The 14,519-nt window shown below is 39.5% G+C and overlaps 1 protein-coding gene across 1 annotated transcript in view; it reads right to left on the bottom strand.

Moving 5' to 3' along the window:
• Window positions 1-254: 254 nt before the first annotated feature.
• BEND2 (BEN domain containing 2) overlaps window positions 255-14,519 on the bottom strand; it is a 32,714-nt gene continuing 18,449 nt past the window's right edge. Inside the window, exons 7-12 of the mRNA XM_054184961.1 lie at window positions 13,564-14,077; window positions 12,174-12,374; window positions 11,096-11,217; window positions 10,170-10,383; window positions 8,448-8,651; window positions 255-3,883 (exon numbers count right to left, since the gene is read on the bottom strand). Of these exons, the coding sequence (XP_054040936.1) occupies window positions 3,648-3,883; window positions 8,448-8,651; window positions 10,170-10,383; window positions 11,096-11,217; window positions 12,174-12,374; window positions 13,564-14,077 (1,491 nt within the window). The 3' untranslated portion in view covers window positions 255-3,647. The remainder of the gene's footprint in view (window positions 3,884-8,447; window positions 8,652-10,169; window positions 10,384-11,095; window positions 11,218-12,173; window positions 12,375-13,563; window positions 14,078-14,519) is intronic.

Raw genomic sequence — 14,519 nt, 5'->3', positions numbered from 1 at the left:
ATGGCAAGACCCTATAGCGCAGGTCTAACGTATACAAAACCTCTGCTGAAATCCATAACAGTTGCAAGTGAGAACTGGAGTGGAGGTCAGGGTGGAGTTTTGCCATGATGTTTACTTCCATATCACCGCCAATGTCTAAAGTCAAGCCTAAGAAGATGAAAATTAATATTAAAGTATTTTAGTACTTGTGTAATACATATATTTTTTCTTTTTGCATATCACAGTTATACATGTAATTATTAATGTATCATATGAAAACATAATAAATGCCACCATTCACAAGGCTTTAATAGATGCATCAAGAAAGCATAACATTTTACATGTTATCAGGAAATGTGCACCAGAGCCTCCAGATGAGCAGTACTAGATTAGAGGTCTGTCAAGGCTGATGCCAGAAATACCAGATGAATTATGCAATATAATCTCAAATCCAGAGACGTCAATCAGTCACGCACGAATAAAGGGGCCCAGCTCTACTGTACAGAGGAAGGACTCACACTGCATTAGGGACAGGTATTCGGACTACAAAGACAGAAGACACCAGGTGAATTCTCAGCGTATCAAATGATCAGATTGCCTTCCAAGCCCTGTTTTATTCCTTGAATAAGGGCCAATACGGAAACTGAATCCACTGGGTGAATAAGGCCTGCTCTACCAAATGTGCACCAGTTTAAAGGAGTTAAAAGTTTTACTCAACTCCTACCCTTTTGTGGAGATCTCGATTTCAGATAGCTCACACAAAGCCGTACCTGACAAGCAAAAGTCCAAAAGAGTTTGCCTTGGTTTACTGAATCAGTTAAGGCAGTAAAAATTTGGAAGTCATCTCACCTCAATCAGAAGACCTCCTCAAAACCCTGCTTCTTGAAAGGGGATCAAAAGAATCTTTTCAGATGAAACTGTACCTGAACTGTAGATCAGTGGTGCAAGAAATTTAAGACACACATATGTAGTCAAGGAGCTATATGCTATTTTTATTTGTAAAATACTTTATTCCTAACAGCAAAATACTGTAATTTTGTTTTATAAAAGTTAGCAAAAATTGATACATTTGAACCAGAAACAAGAAAACTATTTCTACTTTTATTCAATTATTCAATTCTCTTTTCAATATGGAAGCTATAGGTATGCACCACACTAACAGATTTCAGTGCCAGACAGGTCATTCAATAAATATATCATTCTACCATTAAAATCTGTGAAGGACAGTGAAAAAGTTTCATAAAACTACTGAAAAAATATAAGCATTTTTGGCTTTTTCAGAGATTTGGAACTAGTAATATCTACACGCAACAAAGTTCTTGGCATTTACAAGAATGATTGTATAGAACAGTTAACAGCAGAAACTGTTAGTAGTAAACTAGAACAACCAAATTTGCAGCACAACGTTTCTAGGAAAAAAAAATAAAATCAGAAATTCAGCCTATTTCTTAAATCCTACAGAAGACTTCTGCAAGGAGGTGGTAGGGGATTTCATATCAGATAAGGATTGCATATCCTAACTTGCAATAAAAAAAGCTGTTCCTATACTGTATATAATAAACACTGCCTGTTTGTTATGAATAGAAGTTGAAGTAAGAACAAGTAACTTCGCTATTTTATCCTATTACTAACAAAAAACACAAACCATGAAACCTTTGCCTTGGAGAGGACAGGTTTAGTTAAATCTTGTTCTGCTATATATACAGGCATAATTCTGGAAGCTACAGTTGCATCAACTTTCAGAGGTGAAATTCATTCCCTGTGTCAGCCTTCTGAGAAGCTTCTTTCTGTGAAGACGTCTGAGACAACACTCAGACAGAATGCAAGTGGCAAGGCAAGTTCACGCACCAGTTAATCAATATGTAGACAGTGAAAGATGGCGTGACTGATGCTGGAAAACCAAGTAACAGAAAGGCACATGCAAAATACTTCCTCTTTTGAAAGAAAACAAAACAAAACAAAAAAACCAACCCAAAAAACACAACCAAAAGCCCCCAAGCAACAAAGAACTTGCCCAACAAAAAAAGCCATTAACTTCTGTACAGTTAATGCTGTTGAATTTCAACTTAAAAATGAAACCAAGGGGAATGTGAAACTGAATATATGTAGTAATTATTTTTTTTATTTTTATGAGTTCACCATCCTTGTTTGGTTGGTTTTTGGGGGTTTCTTAATATATAATTCAGTGCACTAATAAATCTTTAGTGTTGTGTGGACAGAAAGGAAAGGCAACAGCATGAGTATTTATTATTGACAACAACTTCTTCCTCCAGGTGATAGAGGAGCCAGCAAGGAGAGGTGCCTTGCTGGACCTCGTACTCACCTACAGTGAGGGGCTTGCTGAGAACGTGAAGGTCAAAAGCCACTGTAGCTGCAGTGACCATGAGATGGTGGAGTTCAGGATCCTGAGGGGAGGGAGGACGGTAGAAAGCAGGCTCATAATTCTGGACTTCAGGAGAGCAGACTTTGGTCTCCTCAAAGATCTGCTAGGAAGAGTCCTATGGGATTTGGGCCTTGGAGAGAACACGAGTCCAAGAAGATTAAAATTCAAGGATCCACACAGATTCATCTCAACAAAAAAGAAGTCAGGCAAAAATGCCAGGAAGCCTGTGTGGATGAACAAGGAGCTTCTGGACAAACTCAAACACAAAAAGAAAGCATACAGAGTGTGTGTGTGTGGGGGGGGAGTAACCTGGGAGGAATGCAGTGACATTGAGCATCCAGGGTTGGAGTTATGAAAGCTAAAGCCCAACTGAAATTGAATGCAGCCAGGGACGTCAAAGACAACAGAAGGGCTTCTGTAAGTACACAGGCGACAAAAGGAAGGCTTGGAAAAATGTGGGTCTGCTGCTGAATGAGATGGGGGACCTGGTGACATAGGACAAGGAAAAGGCTGAGGCACTTTTCAATTGCTTTGCCTCAGCCTTTTCTAGCAAGACTGGCCTTCTGGAATACCAGGTGCCAGAGATCAGGGGGAAAGGCTGAAGCAAGGAAGACACACTGGGTGGAAGGGGATCTGGTCAGGGAATACTTTAGCAAACTGGATGTGCGTTAAGTCTAACGTGCAGCCACGAGTGCTGAGGGAACTGGCTGATGTCATTGTGAGGCCACTCCTGATAACCTCTGATCAACCACGGTGAATGGGAGAAGTGCCCAAAGACTGGATGAAAGCAGATGTCACTAGATGCAATACAAACATGTTTTTTTTCCCCTTTCTGCATTAGATACTTTTGCTTAAAATATCCATTTGTCAAAGCAAATTTCATTCCTTACACATAATGAGATGATTTAGCTGGTTATGAGTCTTCCTCCAAGGAGGACCATTCTTTTCTCTCCACATTTCTATGTACTTCTGCTGACTTGATGCGCAATGTGTCTTTTCTAATCAGATTCGTTGACTCTGAAATATTAATCATGAGAAGAAGGTGCTTTTAGGGAAGGGCACATTGGAAATGCTACAGGGAATAGTGGAAGTAATTTCTGACGAGCACAGATGCTACTTATACAAGGAGTTAGGGTTCCCAAGTCTTCCGCTAACTTTGGTCTCATGAAATAATACTATTTAGTGCTCCTGACGACTCAATATAATAGGACAGTGTACTCAATGTAATATGCTTCTACGTGGGATTTATAAAAACCTGCTAAATTAAGATTTGAAACAGAGAGCTTCAGTCTGTGAGATTGATAGTGTCACTTTCAAATGGCTTGACTGAAGTGGGACTCCGTGGAGGACTCTTTGCACTCAGTGGTGGCGCTGCCAAGACTTTCCGTCGGATTCCAATTGTAGCCTTTTTATGGTCATGTCTGAGACTGCGGATCGTGCTGTTTATGGCAGCCACACATGCCTTCCAATCATATCCAGTTTCCTTTAGATCAAAGGATGGATAATTCTCTTGAAGAAAGTCTAAAAATAAACAAGTATATAATAGTGAGTTATCAATTATTTATGCAAGCTATATACTCTTTTTGGATGTAATTAAGACAAAACAAGTGCATGCTACCAAAACAGGACAGCAAGGCATATTACAAGGTTTGAAGAGCAAAGCTAGAGGGCAGATATTGCCCCCCGCCCTCCCCTTTCTGTTTACTCTGAAAATGAGTAGCAAAAGGTCTTAAAGGCACTAAAACAAAATATGCCAAGAAAGGATGTAACCACGTATGTGGGCTTGATCCCTTGAAGTGCTGAGTAACTTCAGTTTCTAACGTGGTCAACCAGAGCAAAGAAATCTCAGGCTCCATTTCAGAATGACCAGTATTTAAGCAGGACCAAGCCCTCCTCCAAAGGATCTCTGACAACTGTATTCACTAAAATGAAACACAGCAATTCAACATAACACAGCTATAGAGGAACAACTGTGATAGAAAAACTGCAAGAGCTTGTTCCTTACCATAGTGCAACAAGATCAGTAAAAAAATACTTGAGTTCAGTAGCAACGGGATAAATAAGTTAAGGCTATGGCACCTCTCTCCCCTTCAACAAGTGAAAAGGGTAGTTTTAGAAAAAGATTTTATTTTTTTTTTTAATTACTGAGAAGTAATTGTCCTTCTGAGCTTAGCTAAATTACACGTTGTCTCTAAGCAAGCCCCTAAAAGATTTAAATAAGCACCGAAAAGGAATTCTTAGCTGTAATTTCGAATCAAAGGCAATACCATTCCTACTTCTCCTATTAACGTCTATATTTACCTTAGAATGAAAGGTATAGCTAGTTGATATTATGCCATTTTTGTTCTTCAACTGCTCTCACATATACTAGCAAGTAAAAATCTAATATGGTATCGTTGTTTACAGTCGATACTTTAACTTGTAGTTCCAAACCTGGAAACCTATTTTGCCAGAAAGGCATGGATCTCAAGGAAGAAAATAACAGAGAGAAAAACTTGTGCTCTTGCAGTTTACTCTGCTCCAGGAGGGTAAGGCAGGGAGCGAAAGCACCTTAGTTTCCTTCATTCCCAGGACACTCCTGTAATAAACTATGCTGACAAAGGATACACAAGCTGTTGTCTGAAACAGCAGCCAAGCTCTTTCCCCTTCCATCCCTGACAGCAAATTCAAGAAAGTGCTTGGCCTCAGAGCCACAGCGCAGAACAGGAATTCCTACCACCAGGCCTATGGAGCCTTTGTACATGCCCCACAAAACAGCTTTTAAATTATGTCTTTTCTTTCACAGAAATTGACATCTTACTGGGACTACAGAAAGGCTACGCAGGGCCCCTTCCTGCTCTGCAGGATTATATTCAGGGACCTGCTGCTGCTGCCATCCAATCAGGCTATGTTATAATGTTAAAGAAAACAGGGCCAGCGACAGCTCTCTGGCCCCAGAGCCAAGTGACACGGCCTGGCTGCAACCCCACACAGAGGACTTTGTCTCTCGTCTGCTCTGGAACCTACGTGGTGTTCCTGCAGCCCTAAGACACAATTAATACATCTTTTGAATGCTTCTTAAACTCAAAGTGTCATGAAACAAAATATGCGTGCAGTGGGAGTACGTGCAGATGCTTAAAGTGGCAAAGCTTCCAGGCCACTGGTAAAGGAATATGTACAGTTTGGGAAAGCCCACTGTAACATATAGTCTTGCCATATTGGTTGCTGTATCTTCAGAGGCAATCTTGCTATGCCTGTGGAGTTGTTAGGCTGCACTGGACAGATCTTAACAACCCTTTCAACCTCTCTATGCTCCAGACATGGAGGAGACGCAGTTTCAAGATTTGTTAGGAGATGCACATTGCAAAAAAATGCAATAAATCATAAAATATCTCAAGTCAGAAGGACCCATAAGGATTGAGTCCAACTCCATGCTCCTAGCAGGACTACCTAAAACTGTATTATATGACTAAGAGTGTTGTCCAGACAAGGGTAACTAGTCAAATATGCAACATTACTAACCAAGCGAACACTATCCCACAGTGATATTATAGGGGCACAGGAGGAAGTAAAACCCCACATCAAGCCTGTGGTGTTGGGAAACGTTGAAGGCACCCCACTATTACCCTGTCTGCGGCTTGGGATCCAGCCCAGTAAATAACATTCCACAAGCAAAACTTAAGAATTCCTGGCAAAGTATTTTCTCTTCAGATTTCTCATAGAAAAAGCCAACTTTTACAATGAAAATAAGGCAAGAACACAGAAAATTAAAAGAAAGGTGGAAAGGTTTCTCTACTGCAGGACCGAACCTTTTCAAGTATGTTGAACTCTCTAAGATACTGGAATAGCCACGGAGCAAATAGCCACCAAAAACCTGATGATCTTTCCCTCAACACCATAGTTTGTGCTGGCCATGTTTAAATCTTAACAGATAATGCCAAGTTTTCTTCTGTATAATAACCCATACACCTTTTCTACCTACAGTCTGTTTCACATTCCTCCTCACTTGCTGCATAACTGTTATGCTAATTGTACTGAGACTAACAGAAGACACCCTCTCAGGAAGGAGCATGGATCAGTGTTCCAGAAGAATGCTGAAGCAAGAACAATGCAGAAGGCAAAACAACTGCTACAAGTCCAACTGTAACATACTTTCCTTCTGCTTCTGGAATAGCATTTGCAAATAGAATAAGCAATACCAACTTCCTAAAGACATCCTGGATTCACATAAGCTGAGGAAACTGCAAAACTGTCCATATTAATACAGTGGAATGGGCTGTCACACACTATTTGAAAAGACATGTTTCAGCACAGATTCATTATTCAAATAGCTCAAACTGGTCTAGCGCAAAATACTGCCTGTTCACTTGGCAGCAGTCCTTATCCCACCTGTAGCTTCTAAACAACTACATCATTTGCCAAGACCTTTTCTCTCAATGGAGCCTACTAGGTCAGTAGAGACAGATGATCTCTGAGCTCTTAGAAGGGCAAGGCACTTGAATCTGCTCCTTTCCCATCACAGTCACTCATGCCATGAGGGAACTCAGGAGGTCTCTACTCCAACCTTTCCAAAGCAGGGACAACTCTGAGGTCAGACCAGGTTGCTCAGGGCTTTGTCCACTGAGGTGTGGAAAAAGGATGGAGATGACACAACCTCACGGGGCAACGTGCTCCACTGCTTGACTGTCCTCATGGGGAAAAAGGAGCTGCTCACATCCAGTCTGAACCTCTCATTTCCTTTTATGCCTGTGGTCTCACATCTTCCCACAGTCAATGCTGCAAACAGCTTGACTAGAAGGAGTTTACTTTGAAGACAGATAGTGGCAGGCTGCTACTGGGTCCCCTTGGAGCCTTCTCTTTTCCAGACTAAATAAGCCCAATTTCCTCACTGGACAAGTGCTCCAATTCCCCATCCCTTTTCGTGGCCCTCCAGCTTTATCGATATCTCTTTCTTATACTAGAGGACCCAAAATTGGATGCAGTAATGCAAATGCACACTCATGAGTGCTAAAAAGAGGGAGATAATCCTTTCCCTTGATCTGCTGGTTGTGCGCTCATTAATACAGTCCCAATTTGCTATCAAATGCAAACATGATGAGCGTTCTCCATTGTCTCCAAGTCATAGATAAAGATGTTAAACAGGCCAAGTACCAGGACAGACCCCTGCAGTACCCCATGTGTCAGTCTCCCAAGCAGAGCATGACCCACTACCCTCTGAGCACGCTTCCCTTGCTCAATCTTTTATGATTAATGTTGTGGTAGAAGCTTTTCTTGACATTCCTTGCAAGTCTCAACTCTAGCTGAGCTTTAGCTTTCCTGACACCATTCCAACACTCCTAGGCAAAGTTGCAAAATTCCACTTCATAAACTGTCCTTGCTTCCAATCTCTATATACTGCTTTTTTGTACTGGAGCTCAGTTGCGGACTTCCTGCTGAGCCAAACTTGTCTCCCCATAACTCTACAAGTTCTCCTAAGTGTCAGGATGGACTCTCTTGTGCTTGTCGAATGCTGTCCTTAAAGTCCGTCCAGCTTTCCTGAGCTTCCCTCCTCTTCAGAGCTGTCTCATAAGCTCCCACCTATGAGTTTCACAAATAAGCCAAAGCCTGCTCTCCTAAGCTACAGGGTATGTACTCTCAGACCTTTTTAACTCTACTCAGGATCTTGAGGTCCATTATTTCATAGTCTCATACAGGCAATACTGCCACCGATTATCACACCTCAACCCTTTTTGTGAAGGGTGCCATAACCTGCTGTACATTACCTCTGGTTGGCCTACCTAGCCCCTGTATCAAGAAATTATACCCAACACCCTCCAGAATCCTCTGGGACTGTTTCCATCTCCCACTGTGTTGCCCTTTCAAGCAGATACCATGCAGACTGAGATTCCTTATATGAACCAGGTTTGTGATCTGTGACTTCCTTAAGTTGCTTAAATATAACCTCGTCCACTTTCCCTCAACTTGTTACACTGCTTGCACTCCTACCTGTCAGAATAGTTTCACAGACTTATTTCTGAAGCTCCATGGTTTGTTCATAGGATATAACAGTTAATCACTCTTGTTAATTTCCCTGCATTATCATTTGAACAGAGATTTTCTTACTTACCTCTGAGAGCATTAATTCTGTTGCAGTCCAGTGGGCTCATGCCACGTTCAAGATTACCATATACATTGCTTTTTACGAGCACATCTTCAGTGAACATGTGACGAATTAGGTAGCGAGCTGACAACTCTGGCCGAGACTTCCCCTTAGCTACATAAATGACCGAGAAAGGCAACTGAACGTTGCGCCATGGACTTCCAAGAAGTTCTAGAAAGGATGTCAGAAAAACAGAGACAGAAATTTTACTTATTCAATACCGACCATGCTTCAACGTGGCTGTGTATTACACTAAGACTAGGACACAAAAAGTTCTCCCTGAAACTACTGTACTTGCTTGGAAAGACCAGAGCAAAACCATAATGCTACAGCTAATACTAAAATGCAACATATTGCAGACAGATGTCCAAGTAGCCAAAAATCCCTGCCTGTTTTACAGCAATGTAACATCACTTCTGATATGCTTTCAGCAATGGTAGCAATGTAACCTGCATTATTAATGACTTTCTAAATTGTTTTCATCTCACGTGAAAAGATGATGTTATTCCAATTACACAAGTAAATAGAAGTTCTTCTATTTCAATGGTGCTTAGATCCTGTAAGTGGAAACTGAAAAAGAGTGAATATTTTTAAATACTTCAATCTGACTCCACTGCAAACATTTAAAAAAAAAAAAAAAAAGGCAAAATGTACAGTAAAGCAGGAGGTCTGATCTAACAAGTCTTGGGTGCAGGAGCAGAACTGACAGAGCCCCAAAGAGACTCTAATCAAATATATTATTTCCAAGGGCAACTAATCTCAGCTCATTTTCCTTGAAGCTCTCTAGAGGAATCACATGCTGTACATGGTTTTTTTTTCCCTAAACAAAAATGCATTGGAAAAAATTAAGTATAAAGGCTGCTTTAAGATTTTTTTGCAGCCTTTCAGTACTTAAAAGGGGCTTGTAAGAAAGATGACAACAAACTTTTTAGCAGGGCCTGTTGCAGTACAACAAGGGGTACTGGTTTTAAACTAAAAGAGGGTAAATATAGACTAGATATAAGAAACTTTTTACAACAAGGGTGGTGAAACACTGTCAGAGGTTACCCAGAGAGGTAGTAGATGCCCCATCCCTGGAAACATTTAAGATCAGGTTGGATGGGGCTCTGAGCAACCTGATCTAGCTGAAGATGTCTCTGCTTATTGCAGGGGGGGTGGACTAGATGACCTTCAAAGGTTCCTTCCAACCCAAATTATTTTCTTATTCTATGATTCTATGATTTTTATTGTCCCAAATTGTCAGTTTTACAGAAAGGTGTACTTTTCTTCTGAAATTGCAATACCATTCAATAAATATTCTGAGCAAGCTTACTCCATTAAGGTAGAATATCTCCCACATTAAAAAAAAACAAAAACGAAAACAGCATAACTGTGAAGTAATTCCTGAAAAATAATTACTCAGAGAAACCGAACAAAACATCTTACAGCTGAACTTTCCAATCTTACAGTGGATATGCATTATGGGACATTGGTAGATGCAAACACATGTTCTGTTAGCCAGATAACGTTCTTGTTTGCTCCCATGAAGACTTACTACATATACATCAAGTGACTGCCTTAAGAGGAAGGGTCACATAGTTGAGCAAATCCCTTTACTACACAATTTCACCTATAGCAGCCTCTTCTGCCTCTCACTGACCATTTAAAATGTAACACACAAATTCAGAAGACAAAGATTTCTTAGTTTACCCATAGGTTCCAGAGACTGCGGTTTCTTGACTGAAGGTGTATGGAAAGCTTCTGGAAGCTTATCCAATCCTGAATTCTGCAATGTGTCAGTTATGGAGCTGGTCATTTTCTGAGAGTTTTGAGAATTGCCTTCACTATCTTCATTATAATTTAAATCTGCACAATGAGATGTATCTGGAGCGACAGTCGCTATTTCTTTCCCTTCAGCTGTCTCCTGAAACATTAAATGAGGTTAGCACATGCACTGGGAGAAGCCTACCAGTTTTCTAATTAGTGTTACAGTTCATTTCCCATTTAGTATAAATTAGATTCGAGATATTTACAATATAGCTACTTCTGAACTTCAATCATGAAAGCCACAAGTGAACCAGATACTTAAATATTCACAGATTTGCACAAAGCTTTTTAGAAGCAAAGGTAAATGGAGTTACAGGTGTCTTGGGAGTGATGTTTCAGTCCATATAAAGTTGAAATGCATGGCTGGATATATCTGAAGGAACGCCTGTGAAAACAGTGCTAGCCCCTACATGTTTAGGCTCGCAATCAAATTTGACACTACTTCTGGGCAACGTTTACAGTTCAGTTAGTTAGAAGAGGCTTAGCTGCAAAGTAAAATTACTGAACAGGAAATTGGTTCTGTTTTACCTCAAACCAGGACACTTCCTTTTAGTATGCTATGCTTATACATCTCTTAACTGAATACTGGACACAGAAGCGGGAAGAGGCAGAGCAAGAGAAAGGGATACACTTACAGTATTCCCCATATGGAACTAGTGCTGCAGTCAGCAGGATATGCTGAGCAGTGGAAAGACAGAACTCAAGCAATTTCCAATTAGAACACTTGTATGATGAGGCGTTCAAATAATTAATTTGAGAAAGAAGCACAAACTTAGTACTTAATAAATTATCACCTTGAGACAACTTACTGGGTTTATTTTTGTTTCAGAGCGTAAACAGCGGATCATAGCATTGACATTCGTGATACATGTTTTCCAGTCTTTTCCATGCTCGCTCAAATCATAGTTTGGAAAGTTAGTTGCAAGAAATTCTGCATATAAAACATAGAAAAGTTTTTAAGCTTTATGACAAAATGCAGTATTTAAAAAAGCATTCTAATGTAGAAAGAGAGAAAGCCAACAAATGTGTCACGTTCATTGTTCTCCATTTAGAGGCTTTAGATTTCCAGCTTTAATTAAAGAGAGGTAGTAAACTCACGTTTTGAAGCTAAGCAGCACTATGAATTTAAGATGCACAGTGATATTTTTTTGAGGTGTTGTGAACAATGCTTTTATTATTAAGCATTTCCTAGTACAATTAGGGGAAAAGTGTGATTTATCATACCAACGTTAAAAAAAAAAAAATCAACAAAAACACTCCCACAAAAAACACAGACAGGGTAATGCTGCAACTACATCACGTGGCTTAAACAGTCTCCCATCCTCTAAACAGGAAGGAGATGTATAGGTTCACACAGACATGCCATAGGATCTGTGTAAATGGTTTGACATTTAAAAAAAAGAAAAAGCCTTCCCCATTTTCACCATTTCTCAAACAAACAGGAGAAGTGAACTTAAGAGTAGAGTGTTTAAGAATCACCCGTTAACGTTTGTCCCAAGTGTACCATGGCCATAAAAAAACCAAAAACAAAAATGGAAAAAAAAACCCAAACAAAAAAACCCACAAAACCCATGCCACACACAAACATGAAATAAATTGTAATGAAAAATTTAGAAACAGTCAGCATGACTGATGAACATGAACTACACAAAACTAAGAGAAATCAGAATTGTTTTATCCACATGGAAGAAAAATGAACATTGAGAATTACAAAGCAGGAATTTCAAAACCAAAAGACACAGCTGAGTGGAGCACATCCACTACTGCATTTTTCAGTTCACCAGCTGCTGGACAATGATTAGCAGAAACATACAGAAAAGGACTCCTTGTAAATTAAAAACTTTGTTAAGAATTTAAGTAAATTGCACATTTTGAAAGGCAGCATACCTCTTATTGCAGCAATTTTGTTTGGATCCAATGTTCTGCGCCCCCGTGCACTCACTCCCATAATGCTGCACAATAATGTTTCCTTGGGGAACAAGACACGAACTAAGTAGCGTGCTGCATACTTTGGTTTAGTCTTTTGCCGAGCTTTCATCAAATAGTTTCCAAGAACTTTTACATTTCTCACTGGGTCACCAACAAACTCTTTGGTAAAACAAACAAACAAACAAATTAAAAAACCCAAGCAAGTGGTTAAAAAAAAAATACTTTTTCAAACTCTTTCTCTTGACCTCTATGGTACTCTCTGTATATGTTCTTTACTACAGCTAATTCTATGTATTACTTACCTTTGCTCTTACAAAAGCAGCTCTAAATTGGAATGGTAACAGAAATATCTTTTTGAGTCACGTTAACCACCAAAGTAACTAACTGAAATAATAACACCCAAGAAAATACATTAGACACATGAGAATCGAAAATATTCAGACTGGCCAATTTTACACACGTACAGATACCATGTATGTTTTCAAGACAATGAACCATGAAGAACGGCATATCCATACATAGTAGTGCTAAAATCATATGCTGTTTACAAATTTGCAGATAGATATCCGAGTATTTCACCTACTATTCGTGCAGCTCTTCAGCTGTATGAACTTCTTTTTTAGACCAGAAGCAACTAAAAACTCCTATCTCAGCCTTCCATGTAACTCAGGGCGTTTACACTTTAGAAAGAAATGCATTAGTTTTTAATACAGGGTGCTATTTCATGTGTCCCTGTTTATTATAATGCAATCATTATGGAATTCTTCATTTTCTGTGGAAATAAGTATTTTGAAAGAAACCAAACACTGCAGTATTTGAGGATAGAAAGGATTTTTCACTGCTAAAATCCTCCACAAGAAGAAAACAGGCATTTCCTTCACACAAAAAAGTTGCTTTCTTAAATGCAAAACACGTATACAGGCATATGCCTCACTTAGCTTTACTGGTAGTCTCTTTTGTCTTTTTAAACACATGCATAGCATGCATACATTACTTATGACATATATACAGGTTACAAATAGGTTACATCAAGAGTACAAAGAGAGAAAAAGAGAGTCTAGCCTTAAAAGAACCCAAAGCATGTACTGTAAATCAAAAGGCTTGCGGTAGTCTATAGAACTGTATATACACTGCAGAGGTTTTTAAGTGATCATATTAAACATTCCTGTGACCTTTATTTCAAAAGTTTTAAACAGTATTCCATTATAGAAATGCTTGTAAGGCAGCCAGTCCTGCTCCTTTACTTTTAGTAAATAATGATTAAGAGATTTCTTTAGGCACATTTCTTCATGCCAGCAGCAGTTTTTTTTAGCCTTTGTTTCTGAGTATTTATTACAAAGGAACTCACCAAAGCTGGGATTGATGGAGACTGAAGAAGATGGTAGTTCTTTACTGATATTCACACTCCCAGATGCATTTCTGTAGTTCATGACCACAGCATTATTTCCCATACTGGTCTCTGACGGTGCTGGCATCGATGACGATGCCACTGGTGAAGATGCGATATTGACAGTACTTTCCACAGCACCAGCTACAAGATTTGATTGTGGAGAAAGGTCAGGCATCCCGTTATTTGCTGTGTATGATGAATGCAATGAATGCGTAGAAACTATAGTGGGGAGTGGTGGGCTCTGCCTCTGAACAGGCTGCTGCGATTCAAGCTGAAGACTCTGCTGAACATGTTTTATTGTGGAATTGACCTGAACATGACCATTCTGTAAAGCAACCCTTATGAGTGGGCTATGCCTTCCCTGGCCTGGTGAAGGGAGATGAAGACTTGATTCCTTTTCCATGGATCTTTGTAGTTTTATTTTTCCCTGGGGCAAATGACAGGAACTTCTGTATGTAAATCCAACTGGTTTCTGCAAATGTGATTCAGAAAGCAATTAAAAGGTTAAATTAGATATATTGGGTTATTTTTTTCTTTTACAAATCAGGAAGACTAGATTTTAGTAATGATGCTATTGGCAACAGACTCTTCATTGAGGTAGTCATTGTCATAAAGCCAGTGCTATTATTTTTTCGCCTTCCCTCTACTTTGTTTTATTCTCACTTGTAGTTCCAACACTAAAAGTTTATCTGATCAGCTTCAACGTCTCTCAAGTTTTTTCCACCTGGGGTGCTGGCAAATCGCTTTCTAAAAAGCGAGATATATAATGAGAAAGGCAGCTTTGTAAAGGCTCTTAAAAAAAGCTCCATAAAAAAACAGGCAAAATAAAATTTAAAATTTGTCAGCCATTGACCCAGTCTGCTGAATTTTCAAAGGATTCTCCACTTCCATGTTAGCTTCCTTTTAAACAAGAA

The sequence above is a fragment of the Rissa tridactyla genome, chromosome 1, assembly GCF_028500815.1.
Source record: "Rissa tridactyla isolate bRisTri1 chromosome 1, bRisTri1.patW.cur.20221130, whole genome shotgun sequence".
NCBI lineage: Eukaryota > Metazoa > Chordata > Aves > Charadriiformes > Laridae > Rissa > Rissa tridactyla.
The sequence above is the reverse complement of the archived record's forward strand: the minus strand, read 5'-3'. Positions and strand labels throughout refer to the sequence as shown.